The sequence below is a fragment of the Polyodon spathula genome, chromosome 3, assembly GCF_017654505.1.
Source record: "Polyodon spathula isolate WHYD16114869_AA chromosome 3, ASM1765450v1, whole genome shotgun sequence".
NCBI classification, from domain to species: domain Eukaryota; kingdom Metazoa; phylum Chordata; class Actinopteri; order Acipenseriformes; family Polyodontidae; genus Polyodon; species Polyodon spathula.
Window position 1 is genome coordinate 65,382,089 of NC_054536.1, and position 25,631 is coordinate 65,407,719.

The 25,631-nt window shown below is 35.9% G+C and overlaps 1 protein-coding gene across 5 annotated transcripts in view; it reads right to left on the bottom strand.

The window, feature by feature from the left end:
• Positions 1-3,691: 3,691 nt before the first annotated feature.
• Positions 3,692-25,631, bottom strand: part of LOC121313323 (zinc finger protein 516-like) — a 61,216-nt gene continuing 39,276 nt past the window's right edge. For 3 of the 5 annotated variants that reach the window (XM_041245727.1, XM_041245726.1, XM_041245725.1), the window contains exons 3-5: positions 22,323-23,801; positions 11,394-11,498; positions 3,692-5,211 (exon numbers count right to left, since the gene is read on the bottom strand). In XM_041245727.1, the coding sequence (XP_041101661.1) occupies positions 4,988-5,211; positions 11,394-11,498; positions 22,323-23,801 (1,808 nt within the window). In that variant the 3' untranslated portion in view covers positions 3,692-4,987. Of the gene's footprint in view, positions 5,212-5,234; positions 5,443-8,543; positions 8,612-11,393; positions 11,499-22,322; positions 23,802-25,631 lie in introns of those variants that run through there. The other 2 variants (XM_041245728.1, XM_041245729.1) reach the window with 2 other exon arrangements.

Below are 25,631 nucleotides of genomic sequence, written 5' to 3' on the forward strand. Positions count from 1 at the left end.
AATGAGGCCCAGTATCTTATATACTATCCATGGCAGTAAGTTACAATTCACAAGCCTGTTTTTACCAGTTAAAATAATTTGTTATGCAGACAAAAATTGAAAGTGTATGTTGTACAACAGATTTAATTACCTTAAATAAATTAGTTCCAGCTAACAGATGACTTATCTTGAAATGCAGCACTATTCTTTATGCTAGTTGCACATTTTAGTTTACGAAAGAACCATATTTCATGGAAAACCTATATTTGATTTCTTAAGGTGATAATTTTGAAGGAAGTAACTGAATTTTTGGAATAAAATCGCATTAAGTTACAGGAAATTACAAAAGTTCTATGTCCCAAAGCCTTTTACAATGTAAGTTATGACATGCTAAATTGATTTATTGCCTTTAAATAAAATAAAACTATAAGATTGCATCCATTAAGGATTTACAGTGTGTCATTTGCAGACTGTTTTAAGGGATAATTCTTAATGGCAGCAATATTTCTTTACAAAAGCAGGTTAGTTCTAAGTGATGCTTTGGGATTAACTATTCTAAGGTTGCAAGATGTATTGGTGTATCACTTGGTAGCATTCCCTACAGTAACAAAAAAGGGGACCAGCCTCATTACATTTCAAGTCAAACCAGGAGTTCTCAGACGTTTTTAAATCACTTCCTACTTTAGCAGTTATTTTTTACTTGGACTAATTATTTATCTAAATACTTTAGAAATACAATTAAGGGAGATGCCTGAAAGTAGAAACAGGAAACAAAATCTATTGCGCACACATATAACACCAGGGCATTAACTCTGGGAAAATCAACTTTAGTAATTTAAAAATGAACTACCTGTACTTCATCAAGCTAAATATTACAAAACATTACCATGTACAGCTGTTATGCAAAATAAAATGGAGCAGCACATTTGTCATACATTATGGACATTTTAACACTGTACCGTAGTGGTTTCTTTACCTTAAAACTCTATGTAGTTCTAAGGTAAGGTAGAGGTGCATCAATATATTTTCACAAGTGAAGAGCCGGCCCTCTCTGTGCTTGCTTAGGTTAACGTGAGACAGTGTGAAACTTCGTATGTCTTCACTTACTTAAAAACAGCGGTAAAAAAGAAGCCTGACTTAGTAATTTTGCTTGGAGGTATATAGACGGAGAATAAGGTACAATTTGGGGAGGCTTCAGCCTCCCGAAGCCCTCCCTTGACACCAAGTACTGTATTAGTTGGTCAACAATGTTAGGCCCACAAGCATTAATTCCAACAAGTCTCACTAATTAGATAGCTACATATAAACGGCTGTATTTTGAAACAATAATTATACAATTTAGGGAGTAAAACTGATGAGAGGGTTTGACTTGAGAACGTACAAAACACTTAAAAATCACACTTACAATGTGTCTCTATCGTTACAAACTTTTACTGCTGTTGTGAAACTAATGCAAACCGACGCTAATACTTCTGCCTTCAATTTTATGTCAAAGTTCAACCACACGAATACAGCATACTCACTGTATCAATCAAATGTACGATTAACAGTCGTTACAATACCTATAAAAATTCTTACTGTTGTTCAGAATGAATTTGGAGAGCAAAGCCGTTTATTCAGCTGCAAACCTTTTTCCTATGACAAGTCTTCAAAGCCTTTGCTTGGCACAGTATTATTTGACAGAGGGACACATGCAATTTTGTGTGCAGCCTCCTTAACTAGCATTATCTTCAACAATGTCCACAGTGACAGGTAATAAAATCAGCTTCTCAGTGATTGTATGGGGCACTTGCTTTTGAAATACAGAAAGATGCTAAATAACTTGATTATTTTTTTTATCAGAAAATTGAGCAAGTTTTCTTACCTTTATCACCACAAGGCAAGTCAAAGCAGCAAGATTTTTTTTTTTTTTTTAATATTTCTGATAGGCTTCCTCATACTATGACACAAGGTATCTGTGGCTACACCCACTGCATAAGGGGAGTGGGGGATTGTTAAACAGATTCAAAATATATATACTGTCCGTTACATTGGTGTACAAATACGTAGTGCTATGTGAAGAAAAAGTCCCTGGTGTTTTGTGTCCCTTCCCTGCAGGAGCTTCAGAGCCAATGTGACGCTCAGTAAAATCACCAGCAAAAAACGGTAACTTCGCACAGCCTGGATGCAAACATGTGCTCCTCTGACTGACTGCATGACTCACCTAGCACATGTACGACACCCCTCTGTATAAGCAATTGTTAAGCAAAAACAATGAAATCGTATCAATTGTGCTCAGTAAAATACAAGCTGATATTGAACTCTTTAATGTAGAACTACCGCAACAATTATAATTTGAACAATGTACAAAACAACTGTTAAGTGAGAAAAATCAGATCTGCAGAGGTAGAAAATGTCTCATTGGTAACAGTCGGAGGATGGTTGCTAAATAATAAAGGTTTATTTTAAACTTTGATCAGTACAGACTGAAAATAAATACTATAACAAAAGAAAAAAAATACTATTTCCTATCCATCTTCACTAAAATAAAATCAATGCAATACTGCTGATAAACAAACACCAGGATCTCAAAAGTCCAAAAAGTGAGGGGGTGGCCTCCATTCTGTTATTAGACTTAACTTTTTATTTTGTTCCCGCTATTGTTTTATCAATCAAGTAGCAGATTTTTATTTTATTTTTTTGTGTGATGTTCAATATTAAATTACACACTGATGGCATTCACAAGTGGCTTGATTCCAGGAAGTTATAAAAACTTTATGGCCAGCACTATAGAGAGATCTTTTATTGATTGCTATAATATTCTGGATTACACTGGTACTAAAATGATCAGCTTTGTGTGAACGCTGTACCTGGCTCTTGCATGTACTGTACTAAAGCAGAAATAGTCTTGAAGAGCCATTTCTTGTGTTATGGTCTCTGAACAGTTTAAAGCAAATGCTGGATTTTTGCTGCTACCACATATTTGCCAAAAACCTGTTTTTAGTGATGCAAGAAGGATAATAGTGGTAGGTTCTCTCACTAGACAAAAAATAAAAGATTAATCCATAGCACCCCTAGACCTCTTGATATATACCACTTTCTTTCTTTTTTTTTAGTAGTCTACCAGCATTTAAAATGTTTTAACTGACTGACCTTTTTTTTTTTTTTTTTTTAAAAATACATAATGGAATAAAAGTTGAATCCTAACCCCTAAATGATATTTAAAACATGTAAAAATGCAATCTGAAATGAGGGTAGTCATTTTTCATTAAAAAAGAATACAGACCTGCCCGTTCCAAAAAAGCACAAAAAGTAAATCCTAATGCAACTCGGTTACCAATGAGTGTGTTTTATAACAGATGCAACAAAGGTTTCATTAAAAAGTAACAGTTCAAATCACATTACCATTTCTACAATTGTTACCATCTAGTAAGAACATTTCAAGTAAATTTCAAGTACAGAAACTAGAGGAAACCTAAAGTGATTTTTTTTTTTTTTTAATCAGCATTAGTACAATAGCAAAATCACATTAGTAGTTATGTCATATAAATCTTTGTGTTACAAGCCAATTACCTTTTTTTTTTGTTTTACTCTCCTCAGTACAGAACATTTTACATTACAAAACTATGTGTGTGTGTGTGTGTGTGTGTGTGTGTGTATATATATATATACTATATATATATATATAATATATATATATATGCGCATGCGGATGCCGATCCTCACGCTAGTTTTGCTTCTGTCTTTACAAAATGGTACAGAGTAAATAAAAAAAAAACTTCTAGCAACACTTACAAAAATCTTCATTTTCCCACAAACTCTCAAGGCAGCTGTAACTTTTACTAATAAAAAAAACTCATTATCGCATGTGCAAAATTCTGAAACTGTAAAGATATTAGTCGGTTACACTCAGTATAGTGTCACAGTAAAAGAAGAAAATAAATGTACTAAAACTAGCTTTCTAATTGCATATATAGAATGGCTTCTTGTCCTAATGTGTCATAAACTCATAAAGCTTTTATTGCAGAGGAGGTATCTGATTTTTGTTATTATTATTATTACTATTCAAGAACCAAGTGACTGTTAAGGAAACTGAAAAAAAGGTTGATCTTTAGTCACAAAGTCAACACGCTTTAATGATGGGAGTAGTCAGCTGAGGCCATTCGGAACATTTTCTTTGTATCTGCCCATTGCTAGGCTTTGAACCTGCTCCTCACAAACTTAATAGCAATGTTGCTGTGTTTATGGTTCCTGTAGTGCTGTCCACCCTTCATATTATAGAACATTTTAATAATTAGGCTTTACTTGTTAAAGTGGTACCACCATACAGTATTTGTGAATGGAGGCTTTGGAATCTAGCCGTGTAATATGCAAGTCCTGAGGAGAGAACAGAAATGTCCTTCTGTTAGTGTTCTACAGGCATTCCAAAACTCTTTCCCCAACAGTTTGCATTTTGATTTGGTGTTTTAAATGTTCTTTTTTTTAACGCAGTGTGTAAGGGTTAAAACACCTGGTGAAGCGCAGTGAGTTCTAATAAGTGTGCTGTTCAAACACTGCAGGAGTTCTTGATAGGGTTCCCCAACCCAATGGTTTTCAAGTTTGTTTAGATACAAAGTAAGCAATGGCCATTGTTTCACATTTGTTAATGTAAACTTGTGATCCACAGCAGCCTGTAAATAATTGCCTTTTTAGTACAGTAAGTATAATTTGTAACATGCACCTCTGTATGAAAATTATAACCTATAAACAAAAGCAGTAATGTGGCTGCTTTCATCTAGCAAAACACAACAGAAAATCATTAAGAATACTGTGCTCTATTTCACAGTGTCATTATATTTATACTGAATATACATACACATATACTGTATATGCTGTACACCCATTATCAAACCAAATCTCATATCAAATCTTCAATCTAACAAAATGTGTTGCATCAATAAGTCCTTTTCAATATCTTCATTAAGTTCAGGTCATGGATGCCAGTGTAGACTATTGCTTCCCCCCCTTCTTTTTCTTTAAATTAATATCCTTAGTCCAGGAGAGTTGTTTCTGACGGTTTGCGATCTTTTAGGACATCTTCCATCTGTTCATCCAAAGGTTGGTTAAGATCAACAATTCCGGGTTGTCTAAATCTCTTGTCTGGGTACTGAGTGTTGTCAAAAGGCATGCGATGCACACACTGTACATGTGTTTTTAGGTTCCCCTTCTGAGAGGCACTGTAAGGGCAATATCTACACTGGAATGGTCTCTCCCCTGCAGCAGACAAGAAATAGTAAAACAGAAGCGCATGTGTTATTTGAAAGATCTATCTTAAAAATGCTGCTATTAGTAATTCAGTTTAAACTATATTAATGTTCAGTTTGTTACAGAGAAACCTGAATGAACAGGTCACCGAAGGGACTTCATATTATTGTGGCTGCTTTTTAAAGGTGTCTCTTTCATTCACTTGTATCGGAAGAAGAAAAACATCTGGGGGTTTACTGCCTGGAAAGAGCAGATGAATGCTTAATTCAGGTGACGTTAATACAGGTTTTATTGCAACTACCTTCATCATAAACATTAGAAAAACAAGGATGCTGCTGCAGTCATGGCTGTTGAAATGCCCTTAATAATTGACTGGTGTTTGGACATCAAGTTTCTGGTCTACTGAAGTAGACCAAACATTATTTTCTTATTGCTTCTGCCACGTTCTGTATTTCCTAAATCGGTAGTAAGTGTTATTTCCTAATTGCTTATGCCTCAAAAGTATAGAAAATGGCTATTATTCCCCACAAACTTTGCTTTTGTGACCAGGACAGTGATATTTTGAAATTTACCTATTTTCCAGAACATTCCAGATAGATTCAGTGCTGAGTAAACTTGGAGTAACTTCTAGAACTTTCCAGTAATATAAATAGTAGTATAAATACAGGGGCCTTAAGCCCACCAGTTCAGTTTAGTTCCAGCTGCCTAAGTGGATACATATCTGCATTTTTCTGAGATGGCATCAAGAGGCTGTAATGGTGGCATTCCTGATGGGTCTCCAAGGCAGTTTTACCAAGTTTCTCTGCTATCTTTACCTTTGGGACAGCAGGGACACCAAGGCGCACTACCACAGGTGGGACTGGCCACAGCGGACCGAGTTCTCTGTGGGGAGGAACAACGTCAAGTGGGAGCCACTGGTGGACCCCTGGAAGGTGTTGATGCCACCACTGCACATCAAATTGGGTCTTATGAAACAATTTGTCAGAGCTCTAGATAAGGAGTCGGCAGCCTTCAAGTACCTTCAAGACTTCTTCCCTAAGCTGTCTGAGGCAAAGGTCAAAGCCGGTGTCTTCGTCGGACCACATAAAGAAGATCCTGGAGTGCAATGAATTCCCCAAGAAGCTCACTAGTAAGGAGAAAGCAGCTTGGAACAGCTTTGTCGCAGTGGTTCGGGGCTTCCTGGGCAATCACAAGGCCGAAAACTATGTGGAGCTGGTTGAGACTCTGGTGAAGAACTACGGCACAATGGGCTGTAGGATGTCCCTCAAAGTCCATATCCTCGATGCTCATCTTGATAAATTCAAGGAGAACATGGGAGCGTACTCGGAGGAGCAAGGCGAGCGCTTCCACCAGGATATACTGGACTTTGAACGCCGCTACCAAGGACAGTATAACGAGAACATGATGGGAGACTACATTTGGGGGCTGATTCGTGAAAGTGATTTACAGTATAATCATAAATCCCGAAAAACTACTCACTTCTAAATCTTTTGTAGTCGTTTTTGTATTACTTTAGTATAAATACATGTTAATTTGGATTCATATGTTGTTTTTTTCTAACTTTATGTGAACGAAAAGACCGTTTTCTCATTGGAAATAGGTACATTTCAAAATATCACTGTCCTGGTCACAAAAGCAAACTTTGTGGGGAATAATAGCCATTTTCTATACTTTTGAGGCATAAGCAATTAGGAAATAACACTTACTACCCAGGAACAAAAATTGTGTTATATAGTGTAATTGATAAACAATAGTTAGGTGTCCTAACCCAGTGGCCATTAATGTCCACAGTGGATTCTTTAGAGCAAGAATTTGCTTGCTCTGATGAATCTGATCTGAACGCTGTTTTTAATGTCAGATTATTTCATGTATTAAATCTGACAGAGGAAATACATTACTTTTGTTTGGTTAAAGTTATGTTTTTAGTTATTGTTTTAAGCACTGCATAGCTTGGACATAAACAGTTTCTGACTGTAGCATTTCTCCTTTCCATATCATTTTTAACACGATTGTTAGTAATCTAACACTACTTCCAAATGTTAACATATATCTCAGATTTTCAAAGAATTTACTGCAACAACACTTTCATAGGGGAAAGTGAATCATTGAAACTGCTGAAATCAGAGACCTTTGTCTTTATAAAAGTGAAACATTCAAATTTGATCATAAAATATGAGACCTAGCTTAACTCAAAAGTTGAAACAATTTAAAACAAATTTATTTTTGCAAAGTTATAGAATCCCCAAAAGCCACATACAACACTCCTAGAGGAGACATGCATTTCAAGACAGTCTCTATCAAGCAGAAGTGGGTGACCTGAGAGATTACTGTATATAGAAATACATTTATTACTTCTATTTTAATGCTAGTTAATTTCAACATGAATATTATATGCAGTACATATTGCTTTTATTATACTGACCTGCACAATGCCTTAATTGATTACATAAATAAAAGACCTAGGTGAAACAAATGAGGTTGCCATTTAATTGTACCCAATTATTATTTTGAGTAATGAAATCCGAATAGCTAGTTTCCAACCATAAAAAAAAAGAAAACTATTTGTAAATATCTCTTGAAAAAATTAATATAACAACAATAAATCATGGTAATCTGAAACAGACTATAATGTAGTTGTGCTAACAATAAGCATGTACAAAAGCACCTTTGAATAAATAGTTTATTATCTTGGGTATAAGAGGTTTTTGGGGTTTTTTTTGTGCCTAATATATAGGCATAGTCATTCAACAAAACCTAAAATATCACTGTTATTATCCTGTAAAGTAGCAAGATCTAAATCATATTTTGACCTTTGCTGTTCTTAAACTTATTCTTGTAACCATATAAAAGTCTACTGTATGTTAGTAAGACTACAAGTCCTGATGTGTATGGTTTAAAAAAAAATGTATATATATATAAAATCATACCTGTTTTACTAGCTTTAATAACTACATGATATACCTACGTTATACCTAGTGGAACTTAATTTAAATAGTTTTTTTTACTGTCAAGGTCAAGGGTCATCATAAAATGCATGTTCAAATTCACTTTGATATAATGTTCACATTTCTCAGACATGCTATGAGAGCATGTATTCCTATCTACAATGTTTTTTTTTTGTTTCAAGATTACTATAGTTGATGACCGTACAGATTCCAAATCGATCAACCAGGTGTGTGGAGTACTATCAAATGAATTAATTATTTACAGACATTTAGATCAATTTAAGGTAAATTGAAAATGGTGTTTCTATTTTTTTTTAATAGATGAGTATATCTGTAATAAAACCTTCTTCCCAACATATACATGAAACCAAAGACCCAGTTAATGATAAAACATACTTGTTTTGGGGCATCTGCAGAGGTGGTGTGAACTTCAGTACCTCGGAGTCCATTAGACTCAAATACCACTGTGGGAACAAGGGGGCTCGTTAAAATCTAAGACTTCAGTTAGCGAACATTATTTGAGACCATTACAGATTACCATCACCAGAAAAAGTAGCCTGTGGACTGAACATTCCAACTTAACATGACACTTACAGTTAGAGTATGCTAATGGAAGCCTGGGGCCCCTGCCCTTTTTAATTTGGACATATATGCTGAAGAAGGCAATCACTGACAACATGAATTATAACTGTATGTGCAAAGGGGGCCCACTTCTTGCATTACTTACCATTTGGCCTCTGTCACTTTGCATCAAACTGGCTTATGCATGCATCATTCACACTTTCAATAAAGAACTTACTTATCTCACTGTCTCCTATCATACTAGTAAGCCCCCCCCACCCCGATGAGGTATGTTAGACGAGCGCAAGGAATGAACAACAGTGCTGAATACGAAATACAGTGGCTTGCGATAGTATTGACCCCCCCTTGGCATTTTTCCTATTTTGCTGCCTTACAACCTGGAATTAAAATTGATTTTTATATGGTTTTCATGTAATGGACATACACAAAATAGTCCAAATTGGTGAAGTGAAACGAAAAAAATAAAAAAAATAAAAATTCTAAAAAATAAATAACGGAAAAGTGGTGCGTGCATATGTATTCACCCCCTTTGCTATTACGCCTCTAAATAAGATCAGGTGCAACCAATTACCTTCAGAAGTCACATAATTAGTTAAATAAAGTCCACCTGTGTGCAATTTAAGTGTCACATGATCTGTCACATGATCTCAGTATTTATACACCTGTTCTGAAAAGCCCCAGAGTCTGCAACACCACTAAGCAAGGGGCACCACCAAGCAAGCGGCACCATGAAGACCAAGGAGCTCTCCAAACAGGTCAGGGACAAAGTTGTGGAGAAGTACAGATCAGGGTTGGGTTATAAAAAAACATCCGAAACTTTGAACATCCCACGGAGCACCATTACAGCCATTATTAAAAAATGGAAAGAATATGGCACCACAACAAACCTGGCTGCCCACCAAAACTCACGGACCAGGCAAGGAGGGCATTAATCAGAGAGGCAACAAAGAGACTAAAGATAACCCTGAAGGAGCTGCAAAGCTCCACAGCAGAGATTGGAGTATCTGTCCATAGGACCACTTTAAGCCGTACACTCCACAGAGCCAGGCTTTATGGAAGAGTGGCCAGAAAAAAGCCATTGCTTAAAGAAAAAAATAAGCAAACACGTTTGGTGTTCGCCAAAAGGCATGTGGGAGACTCCCCAAACATATGGAAGAAGGTACTCTGGTCAGATGAGACTAAAATTGAGCTTTTTGGCCATCAAGGAAAACGCTATGTCTGGCGCAAACCCAACACCTCTCATCACCCCGAGAACACCATCCCCATAGTGAAGCATGGTGGTGGCAGCATCATGCTGTGGGGATGTTTTTCATCGGCAGGGACTGGGAAACCGGTCAGAATTGAAGGAATGATGGATGGCGCTAAATACAGGGAAATTCTTGAGGGAAACCTGTTTCAGTCTTCCAGAGATTTGAGACTGGGACAGAGGTTCACCTTCCAGCAGGACAATGACGCTAAGCATACTGCTAAAGCAACACTCGAGTGGTTTAAGGGGAAAGATTTAAATGTCTTGGAATGGCCTAGTCAAAGCCCAGACCTCAATCCAATAGAGAATCTGTGGTATGACTTAAAGATTGCCGTACACCAGCAGAACCCATCCAACTTGAAGGAGCTGGAGCAGTTTTGCCTTGAAGAATGGGCAAAAATCCCAGTGGCTAGATGTGCCAAGCTTATAGATACATACCCCAAGAGACTTGCAGCTGTAATTGCTGCAAAAGGTGGCTCTACAAAGTATTGACTTTGGGGGGGTGAATACTTATGCACGCTCAAGTTTTCTGTTTTTTTGTCTTATTTCTTGTTTGTTTCACAATAAAAAAATATTTTGCCTCTTCAAAGTGGTAGGCATGTTGTGTAAATCAAATGATACAAACCCCCAAAAAATCAATTTTAATTCCAGGTTGTAAGGCAACAAAATAGGAAAAATGCCAAGGGGGGTCAATACTTTCGCAAGCCACTGTACCTGCTAGTATTAACTCCATCACAGGTTTATATCCTTTAGAAAACAGTAAGTCTTTTAAATAATATAAGACTATTTTATTTTTGTGATGGTTATATAAAGATTGGCTCAAGTTCAAAAAGTCTGTGCAAAGGGTGACATATGTTGAAATCGACATCTGATTTTCAAAGTGCTGGTGGCAATGCACTTCATTAACATGCGCAATTACATCTCCCTTACTGACATCTGATTAATAATGTATACCATTTTCACAGGTCGGTATCACTAGCAAATATGATGTTTGTTATAAAACTGCATTCCAAGGACACAGGTTATATCACAGAACACAGGTACAGAATATACACAATAGATGTTCTTTAAATGTTTTTCAAAAGGACAATTAGACAAACAATAACAGGATTATTTGATTTTACTAAAGTAGCACTTTTATAGCTGTGCTAGTAAGTTTCTTAGACACTCCGCCACAAAGGAACAGGAGGTTATTTGTAAAGAAGAAAAAATAAAGATACAAATAAAGACAAAGATGGCAAAAATAAACATAATAAGTAAACAAAAAACAGTTTCTAAATGTTGGTTATCAAAGCAACAACAGTCATTGTTAAAAGTTTAAAACTGAAGTTATATTTTTTGCCTCTTATGATTGTGTTTTTAAAAAAGCTGGATACTTAGTGTTTAAGTTCATGTTTCTGATGGTTAAAAACCCCTACCTGTGTGGGATCTCACATGGGTCCGGAGGTGGCTGGTCTGACTGAAGCTTTTCCCGCATTCTTTGCAGACATAGTCTCCTTGTCGTATTTGTGACCTCAGCATCCCTGTGGTTCATGGAAAAAAAAAAAGGTAAAGAAGACAACATTATAGCAGACATCAAGGAAAATATATATATATATATATATATATATATATATATATATATATATATATATATATATATATATATATATATCATTAGTATGTCTAATGTGTCATTATGTGAGGCTACCTTCAGGCCCTGGATGACAACTGTCAGCCTTCATCACTGTAGTCGCTGACAGGCCAAACACACACAGGACTGCGAGAATGCATAAATTAGAGTGAATTAAAAGATTCGCCCCGTGATGTGCCCGCTCTAGGACTGGCATGTCAGGTGTGCACATTTCAGAGCAGCTGGATCCACTTCCCAGCCATCACCCAGCTTTGTCAAGTGGTACATCAGGCAAATCAAAGTGACGCCAGCGTGGCAGTGACAAGCGGCACAGATAATGGAAAGTGAGTGGAACCAGAGCTCGACTGTCCCCCCTGGGCAGGGATATCTTGGAGAGATATGCAGAGTGAGTGGAGCAATCATGGGCTGATCAAACCTGCCTTCTACCTGCCTGCTGGTGCTGCTTTGACCTCGGACCTCGAAGGCACGGACTAAAGACATCTATGAATGAAAGTGTCACCGGACATACACCGAGACGCCCTTCTGCTGGCCTTGGTAAACATGTTTTCTGAGCCATTAGCATTCATGGAAAACTACTAAAACATCCTCATTTCCAAAAGGTCACTTTATTGTATCTGACTCAAAGGGCTACAAAGGGAAGTGATGATATCTTTCCTGACATGTGACACAGATTTCATCTATCTACATTACATTCCTTTTTTTTTCAACATAGCAGCGATACACACTTAGCATTTGACCTTAGAAAAACATACAACAAGAACAACTATATTTTAAAAAAAAGAAAAAGAAAAAAAGGGAACATACTGAAAAGACAGATTTTATAACAGCCATTTTTCAAAACAGCTGGTGGCTTAATTTGATTTTTTTTTTACTTTACATATTTGTGTTGTAAGGCTATTGAAACTACAGTAAGCATCCTGTCTGCTCCTGACACAGGGTCTGGTTTAAGGCAAAAAGATATTTGAAGTAATTTCAAATGCAGATATGTTTGCACAGTTCACAGTATAAGATAACAAACAAAATCATTCAGTACTTTAATGCATGGTAACAATATTTACCCATCTTACCAGTACTTGTATTCCAAAATGTACATCTTAAATAATTTAGGTTTAATATTTGTATTTTATTTTATATAAATCATGTCTCAGAGTTAACTTTTTAAGGCAACAGTGAGAATTTGCTGCCTGCCTGGAAAGTAGGTAGCAAAATGGTCTTATCTGGTAGCAATTTATTTGGCTAATAATTATAGATAAAAATTTAAAAAATAAACACATACCTACTGTTTTAAATAGACTGAATATTCCAAATCACATAGTAGGCCTATATTTAAATCAGAAAGTATTAACTGAATCCAACTTATGCAATTCCTTGTCGAAATGTATTTTGTTTTATCTTTAAGTTCTACAAGAATGCAACCATATCTGTCATCTAAGCATTTGATATGCTACCAGTAGGGTTAACCAAAGGCATGTTTACACAGAAGCACATTGCTGTGTCTGTGCCGGCACTGATGCGGTATCACTTTCAGTGTAAATGGGAAATGTTGGTAAAAAGCTGTCACACTTTACCTTTCGAGGTGGTTGAGACGGCTCTGTGCCGGTGTCACGGGAAATAAATTAGCCGTGAAATAAGTTAGCGTTTGCCTTTTTGAGCCTTTCTACGCATGCGCGAATCTTAGAGCTTAAAGGCAAGGTTAAGCCGTCGACTTTCTGTCTGTGTACTTTTATTCAGAACAGACTGTTATTGCGATGTTTCCAATGTGTCTAGTAAATAGTTTTACTCTTAATATTGTCAGGATCTTAATTAAAAGTTACACTATATGTGGTAAACATCGGAAACACATCGTTGTAATATTAATACCATGTTTTTCATATTATTTAATAATAGATTAACTTTACGTTAGCTACGTAGTTTTCACAGTTTACATTTAATCGCTGGCTACTTTTATTATATTATAGGTTTAAGTGTACATGTACTTGCAATATATTTGCAAGTATTAGCGAAAGAGAAATAAATACAATACGTGCATTATTTTGTATATGGGTTATGACAAACAGAAATAATTTATTATTTGTTGTGCGATTTATTTTTATGTGCAATTATATACTGCGGTCGGTGTTGAAACCTATCAGCCACTTTTGAAATGCCGGTCAAGTATCAGACACTTACCTCGCAATCAAACGCTTAATTTGTATAGATAGTTTCCCTGTTTCAAGCAGTGAAATTATTCACTCTGAAATATTTAGAACTGCACTAGAATAAAACGAGCGCTGAAATACGCTTTCATACATTTTCAAAAAGAATGAAAAATGTAGTAAGTGTGAAAGAAATCTCACTAATAGCTTATTATAACACAATCAAAGGACGATTCCATGTTGTTCAAATTATTGAGAACAGGCATTTTTGCTGCTTACTATTAAAATGTGTTTCACCATAAACACGTGTGTGTGTGTGTGTGTGTGTGTGTGTGTGTGTGTGTAGGTGGCCTTTTTTTTTTTTTTTTTTTTTTTTTTTCAGTTTTGTTTATAATTTATTTTTTTAATTCCCCGTCTTCCAAACCTGATATCCCGGTGATTCATGACGGAGGCAATGATTTAGGTAAACTGAAAAGTTAAAAAACAAAAAACAAAACACGTAACTGGGTGAACAACATAATTTTGGATTTTCTAAGGGGGTGCAATTTGGCATCCTGAAATTAAATCAGGTTTTGCTTTTTAGGTGGGGTGCTGTCCACATGAATGACACTGGTAATGATGTATTCCTAAAAAAAAAACCTTCAGCATGGAATTAAACCACACCTTCTGTAAATATATCCTTCCCATACCCACCCTTTCACCTTTGTTTTTATTGTATATATTGTTTTGTGTTGTATATTTTGAATTGTGTACATGTATTGTGCATTGTTTTGTTTTAAGTGCATTTTTTAAAAATATTTGTTATTCAGAAATGTGTATAGACATACGTATTACTGTATGGTATGCAATGAATGCTCTATGATATCTACATTATATTCATGATATCTTTATATTTAAATCAGATAACGTTAAGAGCAAGCCCTCACGCGCAGTTTCACATAATAATCTACAAGTAAAAAGTATAACCTGTGGTATGACGATTTATCCTGAAATACAACGACTGATGAGTGGGGACTTTATTGTAGAAGTGAGGATCAGAGATTTGCACAGGGTACTACATTAAATTGGAGAGCTATCTGAATTACTAGTACAATACATTTGGTGCTGTGCGAGTACATCCACTATGTCAACTCGGATTACAGATGTTCATATAAATAATATAACTGCACTTTAGGACGGTATGTATAGGAAGCCAGTCGTTTTGTGCGTTTTTCAAATTATATATACACCTTAGAACACCATCTTCCACTAAAAACGTGTACATTTTCTACAGGTTTAGATATCCCATGTAGACATGATTACAACGTCAAAAACATTATTCTCTACATGAAAAAAGGTGTTTGTACCCACTTTCCCACTCAATTTATTGCAAAGGTTCAAAGTCACCGAGCAATTTACTATGAAAATAATAATAAAGACGTATTTGCTTACCCCACAGTATACGACATTGTCCACAAACAACATTTTTTAAAGGAAATAAACATTTGGCAAGCAGTGATTTTAACTATGCGTAGACATAAATTATACCGACAAAATAATGTTTTTAAAATATTTATGTTAAAAAAACCTAAAATACAGCGAGCAATTTCCTGAAGATAAAATGTATGTATAATACAAATGAAACGTAAATATACACTACGATTTACAAAAAAAAAAAAAAAAATACTGTCTGCAATACACTTCCATAAATAAGATGACAACATATTTAAACAAAAATTACTGTCTGTAATGCAAAACTTGTTTTCGTTTCTCAAAAATAAATACAAATGGAGTCTGTAATTTTCGATGAACACAGAGAATCTTGCCTTTAAGTTTTAAGATTCGCGCATGCGTAGAAAGGCTCAAAAAGGCAAACACTAACTTATTTCACAGCTAACTTATTTCCAGTGACACCGGTACTGAAACAGCTTTTTCTTTGTGTAAACTGCACTGCCGCCACTGACACCACATTTTGCGTTTAAGATGGATTTTTCCCCCCAAGTAAACACAATTTCCTGTTCCGCCACGTGTTGATTGAATAAATAAATCCAACAAAATGGCAAGTGACCCAGGCGGTAATTGGTCTGAAAAAAAAGTAGGGGAGCTTTTAACCACCAGAGCAGAAGACCTCAATGCACAACCTGATGGAACTGTGCGAGATGCTAACGTGTATTCCACAGTAGTAGTTAATGACGGCTAAATTAGTGATGGCAAAATTAAAATCACTAAAATCAAGTGCCATAAAATAAAAGATCACAACAAGACGAGTGGCCGAACCCCCAAAGGGTGGGTTCATTATGATTTATGTGATGATAGTCTGTCGTGAAAAAAAAATTCAAAAAGTGTTGTGAAAAATATCACGCATACCACGGCAAGTACCAAAGGCATCATTGTTTTGATCATGGTGTGAACCTTCGGTGTAAATGGGGGTAAGCCGGCAAATTCCAGACACTGACCTGGCAATATTGTTGTGTGTAAAAGGTGAATTTAGAAAACAAAATATGGCGTCAGTGCAGGCACTGATCCTGCATTTTTTGTGGGAATACGGCTCAGGTTGTGTTTCATCGGTGCAAATTAAGTGGTACTGAGATTTCGGTAACTAACAAATCATACACACCTATAAAGACAGTTATTTTAAAAAGTGCCACATTATCGTTGAATCCTGCATTGTATGAACTTATAAGTTGTAAGGTTACAATCACAACCGAGCTGTTTTGAAAATAAAAGCTAATTCCAGCACGGTACCGCTATGTTTAATAGATTCATGCAATGTGTTATACTAACTGGTTTGTTCATAAATATGTCAGCTCGCACCCTGCCTTTCCAATGGATTTTTTGAATGCTGTACAATTTTGAAGAAATTAAGAAATTAAAAGGGATATCAACCAAGAAAAAAAAAGAACACGCTGGGTTCATTTTATTAAACAGTGACATTAGTTAGCAAGGTGTAAGTTATATTTTGTATAACACTGTTTGTTAAAGCACACGTTTCACTAGTTAAACAGGAGAAGTATGCAAGGTAGTGATACTCTATTATAAAAAAAAAAAAAAAAAAAAAACAGATAAATTAATGTGCCTCAGGTTTGTATTTTACCTATTATTCGTACTGACAAAACAAGGAAGCCGTTATTTGGACCACAGTAATGTTATAGCTAAGTATATGCTCGTTTTTTTTTTTTTTTTTCATAGTCAGAATTTTGATGAAGTAATAATTTTCTATCTGTGTTCACTTTTAGCATTATAACAAAATCGGAGCCGACATTCTTCATGACAGGATTAAATAAGCATTTTATACACTGAATAAACATGTTAGGTCATTGTCTATTATCTTATAAAATCGTAATGTTTTTAACAGTATTTTAATTTTTGGTCTATAAAATAAACTTCATAACTTTAAATTGTGTCCACGTTGTTCTGGTACTATTGTACTCCACTGTCCAAACAATACGATTTGCATTGTGGGGCTTGCTCGTGTCTACACGAGGCGGTACAAACCACAGTCATCTACAAATAGGGAAGCTCTATTGGCAATCGTTTCTCGCTTTATGAAAAATACTAATAATGTATGTGTTTAAAAACATAATAATAATACAGGTATTACGTGTTCACTAAGGGTCGGTTATATACTGCAGCATAAGGTACCAGAAAAATGCTACTGAGCACCGTTTAAATGTTGATCGATGTGAAGGAATCTTCATAAAAGTACTATATTCTGATACAGAAAAATGCCAAACCCTATTATAGTGAACACCCTGATATAATGAACATTTCTCCAGTTCCCATGGGGGTTTGTTATAGTGAAGTTTACCTGTATTTTACTCCCAAAAAAGCAGCTAAATAAAAAGAAAAAAGAAGTTTGGATTACGACTATACTTTCTCATCAATCATCATGGGGTTACGTATTTGATTCTTATGCAATGAGTAATTTTATGTAATTACTTAATATTACAAGGGCATATAAAAGGGTCAACATGTTGGAATTTCCCTATTTGAACCTTTTAAGAGTTATCATTGTACCCTTAACTTACTTAAGAGTAATTTTAAGTGTACACATTATATTCATTTTTAAGCATTGTTGTACAAAAGAGTACAATTCAAAGAAACAGTCTAGTATGCACTTTTGTCAAATGTTTGTCAGCAAGACAAAGAATACTGTTTAGTTTGAGTCTAGCATTTAGCATGGCTTAAATGATAGCACAGCACAGTAGTTTGTAGTATGCTATGTTAAAGCTAATGTCTAGGGACTGATTTACAAAAGATTGTCCTTAAAAAGACATATGTAACCTCACAACTCTCGACTATAAGGCACCCAATTGTACCAGTACTTTCATCATTTTGTGCTTGCACTGAACTGCTCCATACCTTGCCATATTCTATTACTGCTCTTAATTATAACTACTTCCTGTATCTGGTACATGATTTTACTGTTATTGGTATCCTTATTCATGTTTTTTTGTAATTGCTCTTATTTGAAGTTGTTCTCTTCCACTTATCATACTTACTACATGCTCTTAACGGACTTTACTTGTATAAGCAAATATTTTTTACTGTAAGTTAATTGCTCCTAGTCAAATTCACTCTTAAATGTAATTACTTACTGTATTCTTTATTCTGCTCTGATTTTACTGTACCTTTAAACTGCTCTTACCTGTACTGTGGTATTTTGTAACAATTGTAAGTCACCCTGGATAATGGTGTCTGCTAATAAATAAATAACAATAACAATACTGTGCATGGAGCCTGCCTTTAGCAATAGATTAAACAATTGTTAGAACTCCTTCTGGGACATATTTCTGTACAGATATTCTGCTGGAATAATGGTGCATGATATATACTTTGTATTGTACTAAAGATTTAGTCATCTTGAAAATGTGTTTAGATAATAAGGGATTAGGATAATGAAGCTTTTGATAATCAATTGGCAGCTGCAGATAAATAAAGCAGGTCTATACAACATTTTTCTTAAAGGTTTTAAAGGTTAATTCTATTTATTAGTAAATGTTATTGTTGCAGAACGGGAATACAGGTTTGTCTGTGTTCACTGTAACAACAGAGTATTAAAGCAATATTAACGGAATACTTGGCTGATGATGTGTTTTGGCGTTTTCTGTTCTGCAGGGTTGTTTTCTCTACTGTGTAGCTCTTTCATTCTACAACTTTAAACCCTTTTCCCAGGATTTCAAATTAATACAACAAAGTGGATAACCCTTGATTTTTATGGCTAAATGTGCATTAAAGTGTAAAAAATTAAAAACCAACAGCAGAGAAAACAATATTTCATCCACAAATACAAAACTCTGTAATGTGGCACATAATGTCAAGTATGAATTTAATGCTCAAGTACACTGGTGCAAGTATAATGCTGTAATGTAAAACACTACATTGAATAACAATGGCTTTTAAAGCTGGCTATAACTGGCATTGGTAAAAATTGGGGGAAAAAAATCTCAGAAAAAAACACTTTACATGTGAAATATGATGAATAGCAGTTCTGGTTTCTGATTAATAATGTCCCTGGATGTTTGATGAAGCAGAATCTGTGCAAGTCGAAGCCACATTTTCCCAAGTTAGCTGGTACTTTATGAACGTTTGGGCAATCGCTGAGCTGATGGAAATAGTATCTACAGAAGTTATGAACATGACATTGTCGACAGAGAACCACATTTGAATGTTATTTGATCATCTTATGTCTAAACGTTTACTCTATCCTAGGATATACAGTGTAGAGCTGCTTATTACAATGTCGGAGTCAAAATAAAACAGTGTTTTAATCAAAATATTGTCTATTTCCTAGAAAATAGTACCACGAAAACATTGAATTATAGACAAAAATCGGGTATAAATCAGTAAAAAACGACATCCAGTTAAAAAAAAGAAGTCCTGTAATTTTTCAGTAAAATTTGGAATAAACCGGAAACATTGAACACTACTGATAATGTACAATGAAAAGGTCACTATTTACCAACAATAGCAGCAATGTGACCTAACTAATAAAGTCAACGAATATAGCTGTGTACCAAGCTTTATAACTCAGTGTAAAGTCTCTACACAGCAACAATTTAGTCGCACTGCCTCTATATGATAGCCGTAGTAGGTCAAAATCTCAATTTCATGGTAGGTCATTCCATGTGAACTCAACCAGTGCCGTTGTCCGTCTCAGACTTTCCTAGAAAAATTCACCTGGGGGTTTTTAGACATGCTGAGTTTAGAAATGATAGCCATTATTTATTTATTTTCAAATGTCCCCTTCAACCTGTGACATTGCAAAGGTCAACCTAAAGTGAGAAAGGGACCTTGACCAGAAAAATCACCCTGGGTGCAATTTAGACGCTACCATCATGTGTAGCACCTCGTTCTACTCTTATTGAACAGGGCTTTCCAGAACAAAAGCAGCACCCTGCTCACTTCTGGCAAACTGCAAGATGAGGGATAACTGACGAGTTTTATTTGAACTTCAGCCTAACCCTTGACCCTGTAGTGGATGTGTTTCCTAAAATATAAGTATTGCTGTAAGACACTTAGGAACCAGTCTTCCAAATTCTGTGAGAAGCTTTTGGTTTCAAGTCCCACCACTGGTCATTAAACCCCTTGAAATTTGAATTTTTGCTATTTGTAACAAGTGTAGGCCGTAATAACTTGCGTGGGGGACTCCAAAAAATCACCCAAAGATATGTCTGGATAGATGCTGATGAGATCTACAAGCATCAAGCAAAATAATATGGTATCCGAGGATTTTGGATTTTTGAAGTTCTGTTTGTCATGCATTCAAGCATTGCTTATGGACACTTTAGTGAGCTTAAAGTACCACATACTTCTATCCAAACTGGCTATTTCTTCAATTGTGCTTTCTTTGAGGATTGATCTAGAAGAAGAAGTAACAATGTGGGCTTCCAATGGTACAGCTTGTAGCTGAGGGGTTATGAACTTGCATATGGAACTTGAGACTTAGTTGTTATGATGACACATTTGAAACTACCAAAACCTTACTTAGTTGGATTTAAAAAAACAAAAAGTGATAGTAAAGAAGTTGTGGTGCCTACCTAGCGGGATAATTGATTGACTGACCAACCATTTGTTAAAAAAGCTATTTGCTGCATTCTCATGCTAGCCAGTCAGTCAATTTCAGGCACAACTGAAAGTCTTTGGTTTAGGAGGTCTTCAATGACAGACAGGTGTATTTAAACGGTGCTGTAAACAGGGAAGTTTTTTTTTTTAAGAAAAACTGTGAATTTAATTTTTAAAACCCAACTAAGTAAGGTTTTGGTAGTTTCAAATGTGTCATCTTAAGAAAGAAGTCTCAAGTCCCATGCAAGTTCATAACCCCTCAGCTCCAAGGTAGTGCCAGTGGAAGCACATACTGTTACTTTTTTCTCTAGCTCAGTCCTCAGATAATGCAAAGCTGAAGATAGGATAGGACTATGTGGCACTTTAGCCTCATCAAAGTGTCCATAAGCAGTGCTTGAATGCATGACAAATGCAACTTCAAAAATCCAAAATCCTCAGATACCATATTATTTTGCTTGGTGCTTGTAGATCTCATCAACATCTATCCAAACATATTTTTGGTTGATTTTTTGGATTCCCCCCATGCAAGTTATTATGGCCTACACGTGTTACAAATAGCAAAAATTCAAATTTCAGGGGTTTAATGACCAGTGGTGGGACTTGAAACCAAAAGTTTCTCACAGAATTTGGAAGACTGGTTCCTAAGGGTCTTAGAGCAATACTTACATTTTAGGACCCACATCCTCTACAGGGTAAAGGGTTAGACTGAAGTTCGAATAAAACTCGTCTGTTACCCCTCGTCTGGCAATTTGCCTGAAGTGAGCAAGGTGCTGTTTTTGTTCTTAAAAGCCCTGTTCAATACGAGTAGAACGAGGTGCTACACATGATGGTAGCATCTAAATTGCACCCAGGGTGATTTTTCTGGTTAAGGTCCATTTCTCACTTTAGGTTGACCTTTGCAAGGTCACAGGTCGCAGGGGAATTTTTTTTACAAAACAATGGCTATCATTTCTGAACTCAGCATGTCTGAAAATTTTTCTAGGAAAATCTGAGACGGACGGGCAACAAAATGTCCCTTTTCTGGTTGAGTTGGCATGGAATGGCCCTGGTACAACTTATTTAATATACAGGGTTTGATCACGATCTAACTGAGATGAGCACAGACTATGTATTCTGATGGTGCAGAGGTCTAGTTTGTTTTAACCTAGATGTGACTAAGATTAATTTTCTTGAACTCTGAGGTTCTGTAAAATAATTTGAAACTTCTGTCTCATGAGGAATGATCTTCAAATGCTCAAATGTAAATTCACAGAATGCTTTATTTTGGCTTTCATGATTTACTATCCCTTTAATGCCTCCAGTGTTAATTTAATGCTTGGCCTCCACAATCACAAAGCTGGATTTATTTATCCTTTCCCATCTCCTCCTGCTTATCTATCAGGCATACACATATATTACTAATCTATAAAGATATCAATAGTTCATTAACCTACCCACACCTCCAGGCAGTCATCCATCTCTCCAGCTGGCTATCCCTTGCATCATGCATACAGCATTTTTAAAAGGTATGAAAAAAGATGTGCTTTCCCTCTTACCTGTCTGATCTAGCATGGGGTTGTTGGAGCCCCAGCAGTGGTAGAGGGTGGTTAAGTCCTGTGTGTTACAGGTCTTTAAGAAGCTTAAGATATCCAAGTGTGTCTCGGGTCCCTCGGGCAGAGGCTCCTGTTTTAAGTGTACTTGTAGGGAAGGGGGCCACCCTGTGGAACCAGAGTTGTGTGAGCTGCTGTTCACCCTCCCTCCCATGCTGTTCCTTCCTACTGAGCGAGGATCATTGATAGATTCCCTCTGAGCGTGCGCTGGGGGAGTTTCCTGCCTGCTTTTCATTGGTGAGTGATAGGAAGGGGGTTGCGAGAAGTAGGCTTTGACCTTGTGCTCAGAGAGGCCGTGCTTGACAGAAAAGCCTAAACCTTCCAGAGGAAACAAGCATTTCTCCTGTCTGTCTCCGAATGTCGCTAGTGGCCGATGCGAAGCCATAAAGTTATTTTCAATGGTTCCAGCTGGTGCTACTTTGGGATTCATTTCCAATTTGGGCCTCCCGTGCGACTGCTCTGTTAGTACTCCATGCTGCCCCTTGTGGTAGTTAAGTTTCGGTTGCTTTGTGTTATGTAGGCCTGAGTCTGTGGGAGCCTCTCTAGCTGCTGTGTCCCTTGCCTGGGAAGTACCAGGCAAATTGGAGCTGTAAGTGGTGGCGTTTGACTTTGGTGCTTGCAAGCTGCTCCGTGGTGGTGCCTGGGTGCGGGCACTTCTGGTAACTGGAAGAGGCTGGCAGTCTTTGCCATCCAATACTAAGGGAGGCCCTGTGCTGCTCCTTCGGCTTGAGAAACCTAAATCTTTTTTCGGGCCTTTAAATACGTTTCTCTGAACCCACTTGGGCGCAGCTGCGTTGCAGCTAACCTTATGTGCAATTATTTCGTGCATCCACAGAACCTCAGGGTAATGGGTTGTGTGAGAACAGTACGGACACTGGTGCTTTATCAAAGTATTTTCTATGGGCGAGGTAGGTAAATCTTTCAGCACAAAGTCACTTTTGTTTGACTTAGATGTTAGATCTAATGGGATGGTGTCAATTGCCAGTTTGTCCCATGCATTATTTTCTTGTAATACCCTTTCTTTCTCGCTGTCTGACAACATACCTTTTGTCTGTGTTTCTGCTGATGTACGAAGGTTGACAATGCTGTTGGATACGGCCTGTTCCATACTGGGAGATATTGTATTTTCAAGGCATTTAAAAGAGTCTGTAAATTTTAAGTTCTGTTGCATTACAGCTGTTTGTAGTTCCAGATAACTAGGGTATTCTCCACTTTTTACTATGTTCCCGTTGACGTTGTTCCGTGGTAAGGAGTCACCACTATGTGTTTGTGATTCAGCCAAGGACGTATCATTTCTATGGTTGGCATCTCTGGACTTAAAGGCAACATCCTGGTCTCCCATGTGATGGTCTTTCATGTGTGACATTAACAAGGAGGAACTGGTAGTTGCATAATCACAGTTTCTGCACCTATTTGGCTTTTCATCTGGAAGAAAGACAAAAATAGATGTTTACTTATTAAAGAATATCCAATCAACTCTTTCCCACTTACAATTTACACAAAAAAATACATTTTCTCAGAAATAAGTTACACTGAACCCATTTTGCTTATATAAAGGAGAGTTTATGCCCACCAGTGGATCATTTTGTGGGACACTGTTGGATAACAGTGGGTAGTTTGTAGATAAGGGATTTTACTTTTTGTATATGTGAACTGCAAAATTGCAGAAGCCAATTATGAGACTTTAACTTAGTAGCTTGCTACCTGTTGATCTACACTTTCTATACGATATTTGCTTTTAGTTTTTGAACCAGATTAAATCACTGTTTAACCTATATCATTATTTTAAACTGGCAATCATCTTCTGGTGTCCATGTCAGCTGCTGCTTGTCTGTGTATACTATAAAAGGTCAAACACATTGTCAGTCTTGGTATGTACACCACCAATGCTAAAATGTTATGCTAAAAGAGAACCATAACAGGAATATATACAGAACTGTTGAAAAAAGTGTGTATTCAATTCACAATACATAATACATCAAAATTATACTTTATCAAATGTTATCATCTGAAAAGACCAAATTATTAAAGTTTACTGTGGTATCTATGGTAAATAATACAAAATCATGGTAAAGAACAGAAGTATGATAAAGCATGTAAAAAATAAAAAAAAAAAAAAAAAAAAAACATTGTAAACTATGGTAAATTTGAGACACAAACATTAAATGACATTTTAAAATATGGATAGGTATTTCATCATAATAGTACAAATGTTTGTCTAAAAAGCAAATGCATGTAAAGTATAAGACCTGGTTAAATGAACAGAAATGCTTTATAGTGATTTCAGATAAACTGTTGAAATGTTGATATGTGACCAGTAGCTGGCACTCTCTCACCAAATCTATGTAAAGCTGTCAGAATACAAATCCACACTGTTTAATAGTTCAGAATTTCAACTCCTGACTTGCACATTTACTGTAATTTTTATCTTGGTTTACATTTTAAAAAATGAAACTAAAAAACAAACAAAAAAAAAAAAATACAAAAGTCAAATAAAAGTCAATACCTTAAATTATTTTAAAACAGCAGTTTTTTCCCCTGTATTTCATATCATTTTTTTTTTTTTTTAATGTAAAAGTTCTTATGTCACTCAATGCTTTGGAGCAGAACAGTGGCTCCCGACCTTTTCCAAGGAAAAAAACCCACCTTGATGTTCAAGGATTTTTTTTCACAGACCACTACCAGTCTTTGAAAAATATATACATTATTATTATTTATATTATTATTATTAGTAGTAGTATTATACATTGATATTTACAAACTAGACCAGTATTAGATATTTAGAAATACTAACTTTATTTGTTTTTCTTCTGTGCAAAATTGCATTATAAATGCAAATAGGCAGTATATTTTTCAATGATTACTAATTCTAGCATAAATAAATAAATAAATAAATAAATAAATAAATAAATAAATCTACAGAATGTATAGATGAATAGCATCAAAGACTGGATAACAACAACAGTTGAATATATTTAGAAAAAAATCTAAGAAAAACTAGGCCTAGATCTTTTAAAGCCAACAAGTATTTTCCAGAGTTAGTTAAATCTTCATCAACACTACAGTATTTTTCCACTAGGTGGCTCCATATTCACTAATAAACTACAGATGCCTAAAACTGCCACTGAGGAGCACTGCAGGAAAGCATATCAAGCAGCTTTTGTGGTGAACCAGGGCCTCAGAAAAGCATTTCTATATTGAATTATTTCTTAACCCACATAATCATTTACATTCTACAGATATGTGTAGTTGTTT